We start from the raw sequence: 23,675 nt of genomic DNA, 5'->3' as shown, positions 1-23,675 counted from the left end.
AAAAGAGTTTAGGTGTGTGGTAGCACAACCCTCCTCACGGATCTAAAGTTGACTTGGCCTCCATGTCCCACCCACCAACAGAGCTGATTCAGTTACACTAAACCATAACATGATAGCAGCCGCATCCAGAACCACACCCTCATCCTCCAACTGACTGACATGGTGGGATAGGTCAATTAAATAATCTGAACTCGTCTGCCACCTAATTCTTATCATAATCTGTTTGATGTTGGACACAATTATTATACAACATGTCACATACAAAGTAAAAGACCTGCTCAATAATACTGTTATCTAGTTGTTATCTGCCAGCACAGTAATAATGCAGAGATATGAATAAACACGGTTCTTATGCTCCCTGTAAATATTAAAGCCATAATATGACAGTTAAACCAAAAGTGTAGCCGGTTTTATCTTTAAAGCGTCTTCGAAAGGAAGCAGCAGAACCCTTCAGATAAAAATGATGTAGATGAATGAGGAGCTTCTATATTGTGTATTGACTTAGAGCACTTTGAATCCCAGATATGCTACAGTTCTCATGAAGACACCAGCTACTAGAATCCAAATTAGAAGCAAACTCTGATTTTGGGTCTCCTTATTGGCTCAGAAAAACAAAATTACTGCTGTGTGTTATTAGCTTAGATGCAGCATAGTGAGTGTTACAAAAGTGTGAGACAGATGGCACATGTGACCACATGTGTTTCTGTTTCGAGCAGTCCAGTCTGTCCCATACAGGGTCAGTCCACTTCCGGTAGAACATTGTTTACGTACTGTAGTGTGTGTTGATCAGTAGTGACCTCTGAAGTGGTACAACAACAGAGATCACATTTAGCACTATTCTCTACACACCAGTGTTACTTATGTACTACCATGTAGCTTTGTCTGTGAAGCCCATTGACATTAGGATGATTCCTATGCTTCCTATGACCTCAGTGGAAGCAGCACTGTCTCATTTGCATCTGTAGGAACGTGGAGATGAAGTTCATCTTATCATGTTTTGGATTGAGATAAGCAGCCATACCCTGGCTTCCTTAATTAGAGTGACAGGCTCCTGGATGAGCATGATGATTGGACCATGCAATCAGAATACACACCTGTAAACAACTGTACAAAGACATACACCGTGTCTCCATGGCTCTTTTAACATCTTATTACTCTGAGTTGGTGCTGCACCTACATGCTTTAAAGAGTATGTGTGTCACAAAATAAGCAACCCAGTGCAATGGGTGAAGGCAGCAAAAACAAACAAGAACAATGAGGTTGTTGATGTGTGATCCATCCAGTCTGATTTGAATAGAGCCATGTTTAACCATCATGATGTGACTCAGGGCTTACACCACCTGCCTTAAAGTAGATTCAATGATTCCTCAGGCAGTAGTTCATATGAACACTGCATGTTAAAAGCTTCGACTGCAGCAAAGAAGAAACAGAGGAACTTTGGAGAACCCTGGCATCCTTCAGGATTACTTCTCACCACTGGTCATACTTTGAAATCAGTCACTTATAACTTCAGCACAGCTGTTATCTTACCACATACAGCGGTTAAAGCCATGTGCGAGTGGGTGACGTGCAGTCCCCTGCTCCCTACAAAGCATTCTAGCTCAGAATGGCTTTACACAATTAACATAGCACTATTTAAAAAAATAAATAACAAAGTGTCCTCTCAGCCTTATTTTCAGATACCTGTGGAGCATGAAGACACAGGGTTTCCTTTTTTCCATGATGCCTTACGGGTTATCCATTTAATGTTGTGCGCTCTACAAGAAGCCAGTAAAAAACATCTAACATCGACACACTTGTATCGACGAGTAGTTCACACTCCAAACAACGGCCATTGCAGACCCTCAGACACTTTTGAGAAGACAAGTTTAAAACAAAACAAAATAATTCTTGCTGTAAACTTGTAATGGAACCCAGATAATCAAGAGATAGTTGTACCTGTTTACTGACTGAAAGACATCAGGAAGATTGATCATCATCAGGATGCGGGTGCATTCATGACCAAACTGTCAAAACATCCATGCGATATTGACAGCATATAATCAGCCAGAAGCTGCTTCAATAGTGATCAAATATTTACCCTGAATGTTGAATGAAAAAAATATAAGGTGAGGCACAACACCGTTGGACCTGAAGTTACTTTGGGTGTGAGACACTGGCAAAGGTCAGGCCAAGAAGAAGAGAAGCTGCAGTCTTTAGCACACAGACGGCGAAAAAAGCAGCTTGGTGATACAGAACATGTGCAACATAAAAGAAACAACTCCTGCCTCACTATGGCTCACCTTCCCAGCAACGTCGGTCCAAGTTGGGACTAGGACACTTGATTTTGCACATTTATTGGTAGTACTTTCAGTTTTCGCCATGATGTTTACTCCTAAGAAACAGTAATAACTAAAACTTACAATGAGATGTTTTATCTGAGGATAATACATTACAGCAAAAACAGTAAAAAATTGTGCTGGGCGCGTTAATGCATTAATCACGCGTTAACGCAGACAATGCACGTTAATGCAGTTTGTTATTATTAATATTTGGAAAGTCTGTTGCACAGAGGCTCTAAATACACATACAGATAAACGATGGGTCACAGGAGGAGCAGGCTGTTGATCAGTACTGGCCTGGGATACACTTCTCAACCACCAGAGCCATTGGGGTTGGGGCCTAAAACCGCTGCAGCGCTGAGTGAACGGGAACCGACAGATAAATTGAGAAAGGTAAAAGGTGTCTTACGTGGACATTATCAATTTAAATCTCCTCCGAATGGCAGAGTTAGTGGAAAAAAGTCATTTGTAGCCACGGCAAAGCTGATCGTGAACTGTTGATCCCAGCAAATCATGTAAACAAACAGCGGAGGGAGACTTCGGCAGACTACATTGGATGTAGCGTGTGGGAGAAGTATAGACAAAAGCAAGACAAGCTAACAAATGCCTTAGCTAAGTGGTTAGCTACAAACTGAAGGCTGATTAAAGCTGGAAGATGTCGGTCTGAGGAATAAGTAAGGAGTGATTAATAGAATCACAAAGTAAGACAGCACCTGTGAGCAGTCTTTCGACGCACCATCACAGGAAGAATACACAAGTTGTATGAAAAAAGGATTTACAACGTGCACCAATTTTTGCTCTCACAGTAGTAGTTTTAAGTAAAAATATACTGTCTGTCTGTCTGTCTATCTATCATATATATATATATATATATATATATATATATATATATATACATACATACATACATACATATATATGTATATATATACACATATATATGTATAGATACATATATATATAGATACATATAGAGACAGAGATATAGATATATAGACGGATAGATACAGAAGATACATACACAAGATATAATAGACATACTATACACACAGAGATATTAGACATATCTACATACACATAAGAGACAGACACAGACAACAGAGATAGACATAGATACATACACAGAATATACTACACATACAACAAACATAGACATATAGTATATACATATAGATATATATAGATATATACATAGATATATACATATATATATATACATTATATGTGTATATGTATATATGTGTATATGTATGTTCACGAGATATATATATGTGTGTGTGTGTGTAGGTGTATATGTATATAATGTATGTATATATATTATGTAGTTATGTAATATATGTGTATATGTATATATATATGTATATAATATATATATGTGTATATATATATAGATATATATTATATATATATATATATATTGTGTATATATAGGTTATATAACCATATACTATATATAGGATTATCATATATATACTGACGAGATATTATATATACATACATAATATTGTGTGGAAAAAATAAAGAGTTATTAAACACAATGCCTCATTTCATGGGCTCGTAAGTAATTGGAACAAAGGATAATACCTGACAATAAATGGTCTATACTAATATTTGGTGGAATAACCCTTTGTTGGCAATGGACACGCCTGAAAGTCTTGAACGTCATGGCCATCACGACGATGACTGTGTTGTTCTTTTCTCCTTCTGAATGCTCTGCCAGGCCTTTACTGCAGCGGCTTTCAGTTGCTGTTTGTTTGTGGGCCTTTCTGTCTGCAGTTTAGTCTTCAACAAGTGAAATGCATGCTCAATTGGGTTAAGATCAGGTGACTGACTTGGCCATTCAAGCATATTCCACTTCTTTGCTTTAATAAACTCCTGAGTTGCTTTGGCTGTATGTTTTGGGTCGTTGTCCATCTGTATTATGAAACGCCCCCCAATCAGTTTGACTGCATTCACCTGGATCTGCACAGACAGTATGTCTCTGAACACCTCAGAATTCATTCGGCTGCTTCTGTCCTGTGTCACGTCATCAATAAACACTAGTGTCCCAGTGCCACTAGCAGCCATGCACGCCCAGGCCATCACACTGCCTCCACAGTGTTTTACTGATGATGTAGTGTGCTTTGGATCATGAGCTTCTCCACGCCTTCTACATACTTTTCTCTTGCCATCATTCTGGTAGTGGTTGATTTTGGTTTCATCTGTCCAAAGAATGTTTTTCCAGAACTGTGCTGGCTTTTTTAGATGCTTTCTAGCAAAGTCCAATCTGGCCTTCCTATTCTTGAGGCTTATGAGTGGCTTGCACCTTGCAGTGTACCCTCTGTATCTACTTTCATGCAGTCTTCTCTTTATGGTAGACTTGGATATTGATGCGCCTACCTCCTGGAGAGTGTTGTTCACTTGGTTGGCTGTTGTGAATGGGTTCCTCTTCGCCACGGAAATGATTCTGCGATCATCCACCACTGTTGTCTTCCGTGGACGTCCAGGTCTTTTTGCGTTGCTAAGTTCACCAGTGCTTTCTTTCTTTCTCAGGATGTACCACACTGTTGATTTTGCCACTCCTAATACTGTAGCAATTTCTCGCATGTTTTTTTTCTGTTTTCTCAGCTTAATGATGGCTCGTTTCACCTGCATGGAGAGCTCCTTTGACCGCATGTTGTCTGTTCACAGCAAAATCTTCAAAATGCAAACACGATTCCTCTAATCAACTCCAGGCCTTTTATCTGCTTCACTCATAATGACATAACAAGGGAATTGTCCACACCTGCCCATGCAATAGCATGGAAGTCAATTGTCCAATTACTTACGAGCCCATGAAATGAAGGGATTGTGTTTAATAAATGCTTTAGTTTTGCTGCTTTAGTGTTCAACCCATGGAATTAAAGCTGAGAGTCTGCACTTCAATGGCATCTGAGTTGTTTCATTTAAAATTCACTGTGTTAATGTACAGAAACAAAATTTGAAAAAATGTGTCTCTGTCCAAATATTTATGGCCCTGACTGTATATACACACACACACACACACACACACACACACACACACACACACACACACACACACACACACACACACACACACACACACACACACAAACAATATACTTTTGAATTAATTACTGAATGCTTCTCATATGAATGTGATTAATCGTGATGAATCACAGAAAACTCATGCGATTAACACGATTAAGGATTATAATTGATGCTTAGCACTAGTTAAAATATGTTAATTTAAGATCCACCTGCCCATTATAAGCCCTAAAGACATGGTTTACTATGGAAGTACGAAACCCTCAGTCCATGGAGAGATGCTTAATCAATTAACATGGGAACAAAATTCTGAGGCCTGTCAACATGATGTATCAAGCCTTGTGTAGCCACACAGCACCAGGCCTCGTGATGTAGGCTCATACGTAACTAGGTTCCTCATTGGCATGTGCAGAACAAAGGAGCCACCGGTTCAGAGCGGAGATATTCACAGGGGGAGATGCAGCTTCATTATAACGTCCTCAACAATCTGACTAAAACCTAACCTAACAACTCAAGCATTCAGCCGACACCTGAAAAAAGTGTGTTCATTAAATTTAGTCTTGATTACCCAGCTGACACATATGCACACTCACTAGGAAAAATGAAACAGAGCTGTCTCTAAAGTTCAGGTCTGTGAAACAAGCCTCCAATAGAAAATAAATCGTTCTTCAAGCCAAAACATCCTTGGCTTGTGAGACATTGAGAGAGAGAGAGTGAGATATCCACCTTGACATGGACTCTCAGAGAAGCTCAAGACAAGATATGTCTCCCATCTACAGGCAGTTCTATCATAACTACCCAGGGAGTTGTACAGTGGTTCATGTCTGGGCTTGGGGAGCTACTGCTCCGGCCAGTCAGTCAGACAACCTAAGGATAAACATGACCTTCACAAACGTTCAACTCCAACCAAAGACATGTTCTTAAATGCTTCCGATACGTGTATTATGATAGAAATCAAAATGAATAACACTCACTCATGTCAGTCTATAAATAAACTCTATTTAATGGACATTCCTGTAGCACAATGACTGTATTATTGCTGTTGTTAATGGGGCATTTTATTGCGTAACTCCAAATTTATCCAAATGAAATAAACAGCCATTGTGAAAGAAACTTAAGATTTCAAAAAGATATATGCAAAAACCTAAACACATTTTATATATGTGCGTAATTATTTGGGAATATTTTTTATTCTACTTAAAAATGTGTTTATAATTGTATATATTTATAAAATATATTTCTTAGGAGAGTTGACATCTATTTACATAACAAATATCGACATCCCTTCAGCTTTTATTTCAAAACAAACTTTTCTACGTCAGCCGTTATTTGACATGAGTCTATTTCTTTCATAATGCAGATTTTCAGCTGAACAGTTGTCAACCAGTGCAAGTGGGTTGAAACTGCACACATGTTGATCCACTTATCCACTGACATGGATTTTCCTGGATACCTGCACCCTGGACGGCAACATGCTGGGTCAAAGGTTACGGGGGATGGTGCACACCGAACAGAGCAGGACAAGGTACCAACAGATGCTCATCCATGGTCAGCTTAAAGAGCGCACAATATGTAGAATGGACTTTGTGCATTTTAGAATGGTTTTATGGCTATGGGATAGACACACTCACAAACGCATGCACGCACGCACGCACAAACACACATCCTTGTAGTTACAATGAATTGAGGACCGTCATTGACATAATGCCTTCCCTAGCCCCTTACCCTGACCGTTAACTATCACAACTAAAGGCAGACGTCTAACCCTTGCTCTAATCTGAACTAGGGTTGCAACAACAAATTGATGAATCAATTATAATTGATAACGGAAATTAATTGATTATATTTGCTGCTATCAATTAATCGGGCTGCTCGTTTTATGGCGTAGCGCGATGGCAAAATAACGCAGCCGCTGGCAAATTCAAGCAAATTCAAGCAAACCAAGCGGCAGCAGGAGAAAGACTATGCCCTAATTTCTTCATGAACATTAAATATTAAACAAAGACAACGTTTACCTGCAAGTGATACAAAGTTCAGCTCGTGGTTTGTAAATACTACAGCGACACAGGAGAACTTAAGAATGAAACGCTGGTGTCCTGGATGTAGCAGTGGTAACAAACACTGTTTCTCATCAGGTGAAGACTCTTCAATAGGTGCGGCTGTGTCAAACATTCCTTTGTTAATTAATCTGTTCTGCCGTGAGGGGCAGCTGACGCATCATCTCATTTGCTACATGGTGATGAACTGTGCCACCACAGAACAGCGCAACACAAACGGTGCAGACACTAAATGTAACAGCAGCATTAACATATGACGACATGGTTTTTAGTGGTTGTCACTGTTGCCTCAGAGCCAGAACGAGCCCAGGAGTCTCTGTGGAGTTAACATGTTCTCCCGTGTCTTCGTGGGTTTTATCCCACAGTCAGGTTAATGGAGCTGCTGCAGATCTCCACGTTGGAACAAAACTCTATGCTTGCTTTGTTTATTTTTATTCTTTCTATATATTGGATAAAGAAGTTTTATTATTCAAACGCTGGATTTTGTGTTTTGTTTTATATATAAAGGCTCAAAATCAAAACTTAGTTTAAAAAAGCCTGATTAGGGATTTCTAGCAAAACATCAAATAATATATTTTAAAAAAAATGTATCAGAATAATCTTAGTTGCAGGCCTAATCTGAACCAAAATTCAATTCTACCCTCAGCCCTAAAATCACATCTTAACCCTCAAACAGGCCTTCAAAATTGTGAAAATATCCGTTTTTTGGTTTTCACATGTACTTGTGCAAGTGCAAGTACACACACACACACGCACACACGCACGCACGCACGCACGCACGCACACCTTGTTTTACATTTATCCATCCATCCATTTTCCAAGCCGCTTATTCAGGGGGGTGCTGGAGCCTAACCCAGCTGGCTATGGGCGGGAGACAGGGTTCACCCTGGACGGGTCGCCAGTCCATCGCAGGGCAACACAGAGAAAGACAACCATTCACACACACACACACTCACATCTACGAGCAACGGAGAGTCCAAACAACCTAATGCACGGGAGGAAGCCGGAGAACCCGAAGAGAACCCACGCAAACACGGGGAGAACGTGCAAACTCCACACAGAAAGGCGGGAATCGAACCCAGAACCATCGTGCCGCCCCTTGTTTTACATTTACATTTTACATTTTGTGAGAACCAGCTGAAAAAATTGGTCAAAGTGAGATGGACTGATGGACTGATCAAGTAACTGTCAATCAAACCTCCTCCTACCTCTGACCTCCCGACTACAACCTTCTGTATGTCTTTCCTGTTGGCCACAGTTCACTTGCTTTGGTGGACACAGAATCCAACATTGCAGATAAACAAGCTAAGCCAATGCAATGTGGTCAATGCAAAGATCAACACAGAAGTCTGCTCCTATGACCAGTCAACAAGGTGCAATAGAAATATTTTATTTAGAATGCAAAATCCCTTCACTGTGGATTATCAGACTCACTGACCGCTTTGTTTCTCAGAGCCTGCAGGCTGTCCTGCCTTAGCTGACGGCTAAAGGAGTTTTTCTGAAATGTGAAATATCATTCCATTGAGAAAAATGGCAGATTACCTTGACCTTTATAGCATGTGGACATTTGACTGACCACGGTTTTAAAAATGTGTACATGCATTTATGTCACTGAGGACAGAGCAGCATTTGAGATGAAGACTGAAGCACTGCTCTGCAGCCAACATGCCTAGAGCTGCATCTAGTTGTAAAGCATCACTTCAAATGATCTGATACTTATTTAGCACATTTTCACTGAGGTCAAACAGTTCATGGCTGAACCTGCATTAGCCATTTGCAGATGATTGTCTCTGAACTTGCTATTATTATTACTTTAGATACTACAAACATGCACTGACCTAGACAACATTGGCACTGGTATCAGAGTACATTCTAAACGAAAAAACACATTCCTTCAAACGGAAGGAATAGGCATGCCTCTGCCTTTGATTTTGTTTCATTTCAAATATGTAGATTTATTATTACAGGCATATATCTTTTGTGAGATAACTTGTACTTGACCCCACAAAAAGTGTTAAAACACCAACTGGACTATATTTGTTTACTTTACATACAATGTTGAATTAGTATCCATCAGCCACAACTAATAAAGCTTGTAGAAGACTATTAGATATGATGATAAAAAAAAAGTCAAGCCAGCGCTTCCTTACATGAAACACACAATTTTTCTGAAAGCAAATATTTAGACTTTGCTTGTTTGGCTACAGTAGAACAGACACGGTGCATTGTGTCCTGTTGACAGAAACAACTCAGAAGACCACTTCCGGCAAAAGGAAATGGGCACTACAAATTTGATGTACTTCTAAATTGAAATATATATTCTTAGTTGCTCCATATCTACCTGGAAACCACCAACATACTCTAGGCTGACGTCAGAAAGCATCCCAGCTCTTAAACTCAACCTCGCTAGACACACAGAGAAACCAGGTGCCACAACAATATATATCCATGTTGTGTAGCCAGGGAAAGGGGTGTTCAGTTTTGGCTGTGTGTGCGAGTGTGTGTGTGTGTGTGTGTGTGTGTGTACTGACTCTTGTTCTTGCGGAGCAGGGCAGAAGTAATCCAGGGTTCTGTCTGGACCATCCTGCAAGAGGGCACGTTCTTGTCCTCCACGGACGATGATGATGATGTGATCACCATGGAAAAGCTGGTTATTCGTTCAATCCAGTAGAGAAATAATGTCAATCAAAAAACACTTTGATAGGTGGGTGGGCTTCTAAGGGGACAGATAACTGTCATCAGGCGTGTTTGCAATCCCAGAGTTCACTTTAACAGTTCACATGTATCTGAAATCAATTATTCTTAACATGGTAAGAGACCAAGCAATCAATCAAAAGGCACCGTCTTCTCTGGCTTGTTTCGCTTTTTTGTGACTGCAGTTTCTAAGGCAACCAACTGGTGTTCAGGCAGTGTGTCTCTGAAGTAAAAATATAATGGATGTAATCTCTGTCTTGGGTGGAGTTATGCTATAGATATAGATCTCTCATTCTAGATATATATTTAGTTTCTCTGTGGGTGCAGGGAGTGGGAGAAATAGAATATTTGGTTAGCTTTTAGTTACGTTTGTCAGGGCAGTTTTTCGCATTCTCTGTAAAGGAGGTCTGAAGCATTACAGATCGCTGGTGACTTGTAGGTAGTCAAAGGACAGCGTATTCTTCTCTGATTTAAGAATGTGAGCTAATGGTCTAAGGGCTAAAGGTTACTAAGACACTGTGCACTTGCTTATGATGATTTTACTTAGTCCTGGGCAGATTAAACCAAAAGCCAGTAGTCCTTTAGACATCTTAGTGACAATCCACAAGAGGATTTGTGGGTGGAAAATAAGAGTAGCTGGCATTCCCAGGTTACTTGGGCTCCATGGTCAGTGGGTTCAGACAGAGCTTGTGGTATTCAACAGAAGATTCTTATTCAGTTGTAAATCCCTGGCTCTGGGTCAGACGTGTGCTAACCAGGTTTGACCAGCATACTGCCAGGTGGGCTAAGTGAGGTAGTGTGATAAAAGGGGTGGAACAGAAGGAGGTGGAGGGGAATAGGGTTTCCAGCTGCCTGCTTTTACCCCATCCCTTACAGTAAAAATAGCTCCAATTGCTTGCGCTTTCTGGGGGCTAGTCTCTGGACAGAGTAGGGCAGTGTAGAGTGATGTTATCACTCAGATTAATCCAGTGACACACACAGGCCTTGACTGGCAAAGTCACAGAGTGTGTACAGAGCCCCACAAAGCCTTTAGCGGGGGAAGCACGAGTCCTTTGAGGGAGGAAGGGCCGGACACACTGTACCAGATGGCTCCGTGACAACACGCAGGTACACGGACACATGTAATCAAAACAGTCCACTGCAACTGTTGCTTTCTGTAAATCCACGCAGGAACAACGTGACGTACCGTCACTCTGCTGCACAGCTGCACCTCGCCCGAGGGGGGAGGAATCGACAGGCCAAGTTTAAATCCAGAGTTTGGGCTCAGCAGCAAACAGCAAATGTCTCCTAATGTCGGAAACTTCACTAGACGAGCCACTGACTTGCGTTTGCCTCCCAGCCTCCGGCACTGCTGCACAGGCCAATCTTTAAGGAAACCACACGAGTCACAAACAAAAAAAGACCAAAAGCCCGAAAGTCGCCTAACAGTAAACCGAAGCTCCAAATCCAGGAAACTTCCCGAGCTGGCTGTCAGACGTCTGTCACAGCTTCTCGACGCGCCTCTTCTTGCGACTGCTTCCGCGACTCTCACGACCTATAATCCTCCTTTAACGTTACTTATCCTTCTCAGGCGTGGGGGAGATGATTTATTCCTTCAAGGTGGAAACCTTCAGAGGGGCGATTTCGACTCATGTCTCTGGGCCGTTTCCTTTTCCGTGCTTCTCCGTTAGACGGAATCTGTGCTCTTCTTCCACGCGACTCCCCCACCCCGCTGGACGGAATGTACCAATATGTCCGTTGGGGGGTCGGAGCACGTCTGTCTGACGCAGCCTTACAAAGCACCACGAAGACGGGGAGATATACGCGCCTCGGGCCAAATATGACATCAGCGATATTTCTCAAAGATTTTCACATCAACTAGCACTTGGTGACCAACTGGTTTATGCGAAGTTATGTACAAACAAGCGAGTTAGCTAGACAGTTCTGTTCCCTGCGAGCGCAGTGGTCTGTGCCAAGCAGACCTCTCCTGTCCTGTCCATTTATAGTAACAGCGGGATATATATACTGGAACTTTATACGCACCACATGCATAGACAACGTTTACCTAAATCATTGATTCACTTTTCTAGACGAACGGCATACTCAGAACTACTGCCTGGACATTATTTTAATAAAGCTATTAGACTAAAAATCAGTGTGACAATGGGCAACAAAACGCTGATTGGATTACGTTTTTTATCCCAAGTACAATACATAAATATAAAAAATAATTAAATGTTTTCTGGTTTCTGACAAACGCTATTAAAATCTACACGTTGTACGCTTACACTACACAATAGAAATTTATGTCTTAACGAATACAGTACGAGTTGAACAGTACGAGTGAATCTAAAGGAATCATTTTAGTAGAAAGACTGGAGACAACAGTCACTAATGTTTGACATAATGTTCTAATCTGACACGCACTACAAAATCATGATAAATTGGTATTTGCTATGGCTTCCATGTTCAATACAAAGGTTCATCTTGTTCATCCAGTATTTTAAAACGTTTCAACTTCTCGGTAATGGGGTGAACTCAGCCTCTACCCTCACTCAGCACGCACTCTAAGACTCTGTTGCTACCCGACGCCAAGGCAGCTGCAACGCCATTGGCTACATAAAATGCCGTCTGTGGCTATGATTGGGTGGCCGCCGGATCTGTGGGCGGGGTGCTCGGTTTAGTCTCCCAGTGTCTCTTCAAACAGCAAGAGGCAGCAATGACGCGGAAATAGTTTGAAGATGTCAGGTAGAAATGGAAAGAGGGAGGGAGGAAACAGAGGGACGTAGAAGCGGGGCAAAAGGCTTTAATAAACACATGGTCACTGAGCGAGCCTCCATCTGAAATGTGTAACTACTCGTCAGAAATCAGCCAAAGCTAAAGTTGTTACTGTTGCTATCCAAACATTCCAGGTACAGCAGCTCAGCACACCAAGTGACAGAACAGCTGAAGAGCCCTTAGAGTCCACCCTCAAATACACGACTGACAGATGTCTCTTTCTTTTGTAGACCATATACCATAATCACACCATAAGCACAAAGGTAATGAAAAACTGCTAAATGCAATTTCTTTAGTGTAGTTAATTAGCACACAAAGGTAAGTCTTCCTTGAACATTTGCTTGTTTACTTTAGGTAAACCTTTGGGAAAGGAACACTATGACAGTAGCTACTTTGTGATCTTAACTATTACCAATTGTTGACATTTAAATATGAGTATCAGTGATTCAATTCATGGCTTGAAGTGTCCTTGGGAAAGACACTTAACCCCAGATTACCCCCAGTATGTCATTCCAAAGAGCATATCAGCAGGTGAGTTCATGTGTGTGAATGAAAAGCAGCGTCAAAGTGCTTTGAGCACCAAAAAGGTAGAAAAATGCTGTGCGGACTAGTTAATTTGGCTCATCTTTGTTTGTATTATACTCAAATGAGTCCACAGCTATTTTATTTTGTCCCTTAAACTCCATTTGTTTTCCTTAGCAACATGGTCAAACTCTGGGCTCCAGAATTTGTGGTTCAAATGACTGCACTCCCACACAGCACAGCACAGCAGCAGTGCACACTAATGTGGTAATTATGTGCAGATGCATCGCTACAGGTGGTCTGCTTCAAAAATTTTAGACACCCAGCACAAGGAGACTGCATTTGTCTACTATAACTTTGAACCTGGAAAATGTGTATAACAAAGATGTACATTTTAATTTAATACCCATTTTTGTCATTACACAAGTACTGTACATACAAGGCAAGAAAACTGGCCCCTGTATTTGACCCATCCCTGGGGGGAGCCGTGGACAGGAGGAGGAGTGCCCAGAGAGTGGGAAGTGTCTTGCTCAAGGATACCTCTGGAGCCAGAGATGGGGATCGGACCGGATACCTTCTGCTTACGAGGACAATGCAACACATTCCATAGAAAGCCATCCATGTGTCATCAGTAACATCTGACAAGTATTAGCTTTTTGTGGCCTCCTTAAGAAATTGTATTAAAGAAGGTCTGAAATGTGAAATGCTTAAAAACTAACCTATGCAGGAAAGCAGAGGATCAATTAGAAAGTATGTGATGACATTTTATTTAGAGAAAACCGTTTACATAGAAGATGAGTGTCACAATTAATGACTAAATATTACAATCAATACAGATCTAATTCCTCTTGCATCAAAACATTTATCATAAGAGATAAGCAATAGGAGATATTTTAGTTGAAACTATTTTCATCAACATAACAAAGGGTAATACAATGTAGACACAGTGAATAAAGTAGAAATATGTGGTTCAGAGGACACACAAACGAATCAACAACATAAATTAAAGTTGTGCAAACTGCTCTGTATCTTAAGCAAACCAAAAACCTTCATCTGTGCATCAAGTACATCTCAAGCACAATCAAGCAGCTGGGAAAAAACAGAATGAAAGAAGGCGTTTCAGTCGCAGCACAGAGTATTCGCACTGGGAAACAATATGGAATGTGGTATAGCTTTTCTCTTCTGTAAAGCCAACCACACAGTTATGTCGACTTCACATTTCCAGGCTTCAGCAACAAGTAAAAAATGTGTATATACTTAGATAAAAGACTATGCTAACAGCAGCTGACCTGTGCAGCCATGGATCAGTCAGCTATTGGATTTATTGCTAACATGCAAAAATGTAGCACATGAAACTTAAAAAAAGTAGTTTTAAAGATATGTCAATAGCACATTAAATTACAAGCAACCTAGCCAGAAATATAAACTGGATTAAAATATATATTGCACTAATATTTTACGTCAAATAAAGTATTGTTACTAACAAACGACATGTACAAAATTATTTTTTGATGTAACGTGTCAAAATTACAGGCACTGTAAATAAAGGTTTTACCAGTTTATAACTGGTTTAGAGCTTTTATTCTTTTACATTGTGATTGATTAGGTTTAGTTGCATTTAAATGCTTGGACACAGAAGTGTTGCTTGCTGTGGGATTTCTCAGGCTGTGAAACTAGATGGAGCACTTTACAATTCTCTACTTAGCTCCATGTCCTCCCTGTGAAGCTATAATAGTGAATGTGTGAATGCATATTACACAGTAACTAACTGAGTCCTGCTAACCAGCAAAGATTACAACAGAAGTGCGAGGAGTCAAGCAGACTCTGAGACTCACGTGCCTTGCAGCAGAATTCCACCCGGCAACTATACACTGTACCCTGGCAACAGCCTTGCCATTGGTCCTCCATGCGTTTTCAAATGACCAATAGGATGGCCAGCCGCGGGTGATGCTTGTTGCTAGGTAAACATGATGCAGAGGAAAGATAGAGGAGCTGAATTACCATGCTGCTACTGCAGGGTGCTTTCAGCAAGGAGTGGAGGAGCACTTCAAACTCGGAGTTACCCTCCTTTTTCTCAGTACTTGGCAGCGGCAGAGACGCAAAAGACAACATTGAGAGGAAGGAAAGAGAAACAGGCAAAAAGAAATAAAAAATAAAAAAGGAGACTGGGTTAGAGCCTGAAGAAATGCTACCACAGCGCTAACACACACACACACACACACACACACACACACACACACACACACACACACACACACACACACACACACACACACACACACACGTTTAAATCGGAAAGTGTGTTGTACGTAGGTGGCATTTAACCATGTCTCCAGCAGAGGGCAGTCTTAAAGCTATTAGCCTGATCTGCAGCCTGCCCTTATTGACCTCTAAGTAAGTTGATCCAGTAACAGTACTTAAAGCTTAAGTGCTTTGCTTAACTGTTATAATAATAACGTGCAACAAGTAGGAGAATTGGGTCATTCATTTAGGTTTACCTGGTTTGAAATGACTAGTCCAGTGGACAGCTGTTAGATTGTCTGTGTAATGGCATACTGTTTCACTACAGGTGTTTAGCGCTGAGACCAGTCACAGTATTCTTCATCTTCCACAGCTACATGGTTCCAATGGTTACGGTATGATGTGCTATTAGTTTAGATGCTCATGCATTTTGTATAAATATTAAAAAAAGTTTCCTGCAGTCTTTATCCCTGTTTTCCATTTAATTTCTTTACAGCTGTCTGGAAGTTGACTCATGGCATCTGGACTTATTTTTTCTAGAGTGGAAATGATGTAATGTAGGTGTGAACAGGTGTGAGGATAAAGTTGTGGTCTCTAGCTGCCTGGTAGTTAGCAAAATATTTAGATTCTAGAAGAAACACATCCAGATGTCACGAGTTACTTCCTGTCAACTTCAACTGGACGATTGAGAATCTTCACCTAGTTCTCGATGCTGCAAATCACGGGTGTCTAATCGTTATCACAAACCTTTATATGGTCGCATTGCTTTAAGGACTTGCCTATCAAAAATAAGGAGAACCATGACAGAACCTTGGTCAACAACATGGCTTTTAAATTTAAAGCTTGGTGTTGTTCGTTTATTTGGATTCCTGATGACAATGATAATGCTATTGAATTAACAGTGTGCCTGTTCTTGTTGCTACAGCCTTTGATGAATCATACACTGTCTTAAAGAATGAAAATCCCAAGGGGTTACCCTTTACAGCACCCCTGTCCCTTTTTAGGTGTAGCTGGGCTGATATGATCCTCCTGTTGTCCAATGTGCACAAGGGTTAGAGATGCAGAGAAATCAATAAGTTGTCATGATAAATAAAAATAAATGTATATATTCTAATCCTTTTTTGAGGCTTTGTCCTTGTGAGGCAAGATGTCTTTAAATAGTTTCATGAGAAACTGGCTATATAGCCAAGTACAATGTGTTAGTAATGCTTTATTATGCTTTAGCTACAACCTTGGTGAAAATATTTAATATTAGTTTTATGTTTCTAAAATGAAACTCACCTTTAAATTTTACATAGTCTTAGAGACTAACATGCCCTGATGCTATATCATAGCACTGGTTTTTGATTTTGTAAAATAAAATATCTTCATATCTAAACTACTAGAGAGAGTTTGTTCAGTCATCACAAGTTAATTTAAGCAGATTAATAGTTTAATTATTAATATGAGTACATTCTCTGCTTGGACAAAAAAAAGGAGCTAAACATATTTCACCACCATATTAAATGATATCTCTGATCTGTACATATTTGGTCAAACAATGTCACTCACTGACTGACTCATTTATTTAACGCAGCATTTAATGCTTGGGTTTTATCGTTTTTTTTTTGCTGCCTGTAGACTTGTTTTTTTTTAATTAATATAACCGTTGCATTGTAACTGACCTTACTGGGATCATATTGGGGACAATTAATTGAATAAATTAAAACCTAGGAAATTTACGTACAGATTAAAAACATTACAAAATCTCATAATAGCATTAAAACTGAGAGTTGTTTCCCCTAATCACTTTAAATGAGCTTGTTAAAGATGTTTAGGATATGTAGGGAATGTTACACAATCTAGCCTAATTAAAGGTTTTGCTGCTCCCTGAGTCTCTTTTGTGTCAGATGACACTTTTACATGCATTTCCACTGGTTAGTGAATTTTGCTGTGTGATAATGATTGATTGATGAATTCACAGTATGAGTACTGATCAAGACCATTGCAGATGGCTGGCACTTAAAAATGTTTATATCATGTCTTTTGTTTTATTACAAAACCAAAACCTTGCTTTGTAATAGCTTTAGAATTTTTTTATTTGATGCACAGCTTCCCTTTGAGCAACGCTTTAAATAAAAATACGTAATTAATAATAATGCTTTAATGCCTTGCATATTGCCATATGGGAAACTGGTTCTTCTGTATTAGTTGAATCTTAAATTGGCTTAATTAATAATAATTAATCGTTCATTTTATTATTTTTTGTGTTGTTTTACAAACTGATAACAGTTCATGCAAACACGTTTATCTACTGTACTTTCTTAGGAATACTAGTTGGGAATGCTAGTTGGGAATGCTGGGCAGCTTATGTAGGTTTTCAAGGTGGAAATGAAAATGACCCACTGAGGAGGTCAAGCTGGAGCATTTTAGTGTTATAGATATGGAATCAGGACCCCATGAGATAACAAATCTTTTTTTCAAAAAAGCTTGCTTGGTTGCAGACTAAGACAGGAAAAGCGAATAATCAGAGGGGATGCCTTAACTCTTTTACCAAGTCTTACCAGGTTCTCCACTGAGGGTGTGACCAGGACTTGTGGTAAGTAAACCAATACAGGACGTACAGTAAAAGCATAAAACCTGAAGTAAAACAGAAAATCACTGGTAGAACTTGACCAAGTACAGACACCTGGCGAGATTTCTTCAGCGCTAAACAAACACCTTTGGCAAACAGGTCTTCAAATGACTAACGAAGCCGCTCACACGAAATTGATGTGACTTGAGAAAAAATCATGACACTTTGGGTTTTAAATTGTGTGTTGTTGTTGAATATGTTGAAGGGGTTACATATACTGCAGATAAAAGCAAGTGATAGCAAATGCTTAAACTTGATTGGTCAAGTCACAGGAAGCACAAGGGGCAATGAAAACTTACCAATCATCATGGCTAAAATCAACTAAATTAAGAGAGAACACATGCAATTGGGTTTGGGCAATGCATGTGTGCATGAAGACACACAGTGCATAAAGCACACGTAGATGTAATGTAATTAATAAAGACATGTAGGAGGCCCAATATTTACACCTGAGACCTAAAAGGACACAAATAAAATTAATGCAACGGAGCAACATGTCATATTCAGCTGAAACCTGATGACAACAAGAGCTCATCCCTGTTACAGGGCTGTTTAGGTTGTGTGTGAAATAAACAAACCATACAGTGCATATATATTTAATTATATATACTTACTGTACTGTATGTGCAGTTACTGTTACCAAGTGGGACATAGTCAGGCTCTGTGTAAGACCCAGAAATAGACACCAGTAAAGACAGGTGGTGGGGCCAACACCATTCTAGCACATGCAGAGAGAGAGAGAGAGAGAGAGACCTAAAAGACATACATTAACTAAGGAAACAGGCTAAAAGCTTGGCAGTATAGTATATAACTGGTCCGGCTGGAGCTGCAGTTCACTATGACAATGGAAATGTCTGTCCCAAAAGACATCACACCTCACTATATTAAAGCCTGTGTATGCAAACAATAGTCACAGTCAGGGGTTGACAATAATTTAATAGACACATCTTGTCTAATTCAACAAAAGACTGAGGTGTCCATTCTGGTGTCACTGAGACACTGGGACACTGGCTGTCACACCACTCCAAAAGCCTACTGTCCAAAGTGTCAAAGTGGATACTAATAAGATCAGGGAGGAAAGTAACATTTCTCGCATCATACGGCCATCTTATTATGTTGGAATAACACCAGTGCTTAGTAAAAGGATGGAAATTTCAAGGGCCACACTGAAATCTCCAGACAAGCTGCCAGACCGAGCTGTCGAGCCTCCAGCTCACCAAGCCGTAACTCCTGTCAGCCAATTAGTCTATGAAGTGATAAGAGGCAGTAGTAGCTTAGATAATGTTTAGGTGTAGGTGATGATAGTTGTAAAGCTGCAAGTTTTATAAACTGCAAAGGCGTATGTATATAAGGCTACAACCTTGTAGTGTTTCCTGGTGGTGAAACATTAGTTTCCCTTTCTAGTTTGGTTAGCAGTTTGGTGTCTGTGATTTAATAAATATTATATAGAACGGATATATGCTAACATTGAACTAATAACCAAGTTTGTGATTATTAATTATTTCAAATAATTAGTGCATTTAATTATTATAGCTTGTGGTCCTTATGTTCCCACTACCTTGCTTATATTGTTATCTTTTCCCCTTGTGCTTCTCCATAGGTGCTATCATTGTTCATGCTGACATTTACTGTGTTAATGGTTTAAATTAATTTCCCTCTGAATTTACACTTTAACTATAATAACATTCAAGTGGTTGTGATTGGATAAGAGAGTCCCTGAAGCTGTCACATGTCAGAGCAGCAGATATGTTGAGGCTTCAATTTTTCAACGAGGAGAGCTGTATTGCAGCAAACCTCAGTAAAGGGAGGTTTAACGTTGTTGGACTTGAATTCTTGTTACTGCTGCTACTGGTTCGTTGAATCTTAAATTGGTTCACAGAATCCAAATGCTGAGGGTTAATTGGTGGTTGAAGCTGCATTTCCTTTTTGTTTTTGCATCCATTGCCATCGTCTCAATCTATTACAATAGGTGTATATAAGAAAACTGGTACACAAATTATGTACCAGTTTTCTCAAATTAGGTATATGGTTAAGTTAATATTTATTATGACAATCACATTTTATACTGTCTAAATACAGTCACTTAAAAATGAAGTTAAACTTAATCCACTACAAACGTTCTGCTGTGAAAATGTGTATTGGAGTTGAAACTCCTGAACTCTAAAATCGTCACAATGGAGGCGATGAAGGCAGAGTTACCTTGTTGGTGAACCCTAGGAGCCATCATTAGAATCCTATTGCAATGCTGTATCGATCATGAGGTGGAGCATTGATTTCTGTTACGATACTATGGAGTGAAATAAAACACTGTGTACTCCAGCGCCTAGTTTTTATCAGTAAGAAGGATGTTGTTCAGTTCTTTACTGGGTTCAGTTAGAAACGTCCTATTTTTGACAAAGAAGAAAAAAAATTTCTTCATGATTAAAAATAGGAATGCTAACACACACACACACACACACACACACACACACACACACACACACACACACACACACACACACACACACACACACACACACACACACACACACACACACACACACACACACACACACACAATTACTAGCTAAAAGGTTTATTGCACGTGTTATCGCCCGAATGAAGATCAACCCTTACAGACAGAGGAGGAGTTTGTACAGGCTGATGGCCCACGGTAGGAAGGATCTCCAGTGGCGTTCTGTGCAGCACCTAATAGTGATCAGCCGGACTGAAGGTGCTCCTCAGTCCAGCCAGCACACTGTGTAGGGGGTTGGAGGTGTTGTCTAGGATAGAGAGAAGTTGGACCATTATCCTCCTCTCAGCTACAGCATGTAGGGGGTCCATCTCCACCCCCAGAACAGAACCAGCCCTCCTGATCAGTTTGTCCAGTCTGTTACTATCTGCTACATTCATGCTGCTGCTCCAGCAGACAGCAGCGTAAAACACAACACAGGCCACCACAGACTCATAACATACAACACAACAACACAGACGTTAAAGGACCTGAGCCTCCTCAGAAAGTACATCCTTCTCTGAGCCACCTCTTTCTTTTTAATAGTGAGAGGGTGAAAGGACTCCCAGATTTCCTAAAGTCTATAACCAGCTCCTTAGTTTTAATATTGTTCAGTTGGAGTTGGTTCTGTCCACACCAGTGCACAAAGCTGTCCACCACTCCCTGATACTCTGTGACATCACCACCCTGCATACATCCTACTTAATAAAAGAATAAATCAGAGAACTTCTGGAGATGACAGGAATCTTAGTTGTACCGGGTGAAGCAGAAGGGAGACAGGACTGTCCCCTGTAGAGTACCTTTACTGCAAACCACGGTGTCAGACACATAGTTCTGCAGGCGGACGAATTAGGGGCGGTTGGTGAGGTAGTCCATGATCCATGAGATCAGGGAGGGCTCCACCTGGATGTCCTTCAGTTTCTCTCACAGCAGCACTGGCTGAAAGGGGTTAAATGCACTGGAGAAATCAAAGAACATGATCCTCACTGAGACGCCAGGCTTGTCCAGGTGGTTGTAGGTGTGATGGAACAGATCCATCATCCATCATCCACTCCTAGATGGGATTGATATGCACACTGGGGGGGGTCGACTGAGGTTTAGACCAGAGAATGCGTGGAGTTCAGGATCAGCCTCTTAAAAGCCTTCATGATGTGAGAGGTCAGAGCCATGGGTCTGTAGTCGTTGAGGACTCTGGGATGTGGCTGCTTATTCACTGGCACGAAGCATGACTTCTTCCACCCAAGAGGAACTCTATCCAACTGTAGATTTGAATTTGTGTTGGAGGACACCACATAGCTGGGGAGCACAGACTTTCAGCACCCCGGGGCTGATTCCCTCTGGTCCTGCAGCCTTTGTTGGATGAAGATTGTGCCCTGTGGGTGATGTGAAGAAGGGCCTGTCATGAGCAGCATTTAGAGGCCCAACCTGGAATCTGTTAAGATGTTATTAAGTTTGTTGGGCCTGTCCAAAGACCTCTCAGTCACTTGGATGCTGGCCTTTTATCCGGTGAAGGTCCTCATGCTCCTCCCCACTTCCCTGGTGTTGTTGTTCTGAGTTCTGTGTTCCAGTTTCCTCCTGTAAGCCTCCTTCCGCTCCCTAATTTTTACTGACAGCGCTCTCTGGACACTCCTAGCTGCCTTCCTGTCTCCTGACCTGAATACTTCCTTCTTTTCATTCAGGATGACTTTAATGTCACAAGTGACCCATTGTTGTTAGGAAAGCAGCGAAAAGGTACATGGGTATACATGAAGAAATTTATATAATCTGTGATGCAGTCTGTTAGTCCATCAATGTCCTCCCAGCAGATGAATCAAATTGTGATGCAACTTTCCCATAGAGGGGAGGGCAGTGGAAGAGTAGGCATCCTTAAAATTAGCATACATCTACGCACCTGATGGAGAGGCTCGCCCTCAGCCACCTTCGCTCTGCGGTGAAGACAGCTGCAGTTTGCCTAAAGGCCAAATATCGGGGTGGATGACGCTGCCATCTTCCCGCTCACCTGGAGGCTGCTGGAACCGCTGTGAGGGTCATGTTCTTTGACTTCTCCAGTGCCTTCAACACCATAAGGCTGGCACTTCTGAGAAAGAAGCTGGAGGAAACAGGAGTGGACAAACAGCTGACGGCATGGAAAACCACAAACCAACCACCGAACAAGAGGCTGCGGAGCTGTGTCCGAGGTGGTGTTTTCCAGTGCTGGGGCCCCTCAGGGGATGGTACTTTTGTCATTCCTCTTCACCTTCTACACCTCACATACAACACTAACAGCTGTCATATCCAAAAGTTCTCAGACGACCCAGCCATCATTGGTTGTGTGTCCAAAGGGAGTGAGCTGGAATACAGGTCAGTCATCAAGGACTTTGTGGACTTTGTGGATGGTGGACTTCGGGAGGAGAACAACACATCACGGTGAACATCCAGGGCTAAGACATAGAGACTGTGGACAGTTTTAAGTACCTGGGTGGTCGCCTAAACCATAAACTGGAATGGACTAATAACACTGATTCCCTGTACAAGAAGGGCCAAAGTCACCTGCTGAGGAGACTGAGGTCTTTTGGAGTGTGCAGGCCTATGTTATGACATTCTATGACAGTGATAGCCTCTGTTATTCACTGTGCTGTAGTCTGCATAATGTTGTTTAGTGTTATTCTTACTCCTATTATTTTTTATGTTCCTTTTTCTTGCAATCCTGCATAATTCTTTGCTGTCTTCTGTGGCCGTTCCAGTGACGGAATGTCCCCGTTGTGGGATTAATAAAGTTCATCTATCTATCTATCTATCTATCTATCATCAGATCCAGTCTCTTTACACCTCTGGTGGGACAACTCAAACTGGGTGAAAGTAGGAAGTGACTTGTCGAGGCTGGTGTGATAAAATCACCGGAGATCATAAAGAAAGTGTCAGGATGTCTGGGCTGCAGGTTGGAGACGACCGTCTGTATGACATCACATGCC

At 40.9% G+C, this 23,675-nt stretch overlaps 1 protein-coding gene and 1 long non-coding RNA gene across 6 annotated transcripts in view; one reads left to right on the top strand and one right to left on the bottom strand.

The window, feature by feature from the left end:
- Positions 1–23,675, bottom strand: part of dyrk1b (dual-specificity tyrosine-(Y)-phosphorylation regulated kinase 1B) — a 63,848-nt gene that overhangs the window by 31,788 nt on the left and 8,385 nt on the right. For 2 of the 5 annotated variants that reach the window (XR_005896738.2, XM_029128132.3), the window contains exon 1: positions 9,937–11,993. The exons of 1 other annotated variant lie outside the window; for it this stretch is intronic. Coding sequence is in view for 2 of the 4 variants with exons in the window: in XM_029128132.3 (XP_028983965.1) it covers positions 9,937–10,045 (109 nt within the window). In the remaining 2 variants the exon portion in view is untranslated. Of the gene's footprint in view, positions 1–9,936; positions 11,994–15,213; positions 15,334–23,675 lie in introns of those variants that run through there. 2 more of the 5 variants (XM_055503238.1, XM_055503237.1) reach the window with 2 other exon arrangements.
- LOC114842530 (uncharacterized) lies at positions 12,792–14,774 on the top strand. The gene is made up of 5 exons (XR_003783443.1): positions 12,792–12,990; positions 13,087–13,119; positions 13,211–13,387; positions 13,556–13,645; positions 13,806–14,774. It is a non-coding gene; the product is annotated as an uncharacterized LOC114842530 (long non-coding RNA).

Source organism: Betta splendens, chromosome 16 (genome assembly GCF_900634795.4).
Source record: "Betta splendens chromosome 16, fBetSpl5.4, whole genome shotgun sequence".
Lineage (NCBI taxonomy): Eukaryota > Metazoa > Chordata > Actinopteri > Anabantiformes > Osphronemidae > Betta > Betta splendens.
The sequence above is the reverse complement of the archived record's forward strand: the minus strand, read 5'-3'. Positions and strand labels throughout refer to the sequence as shown.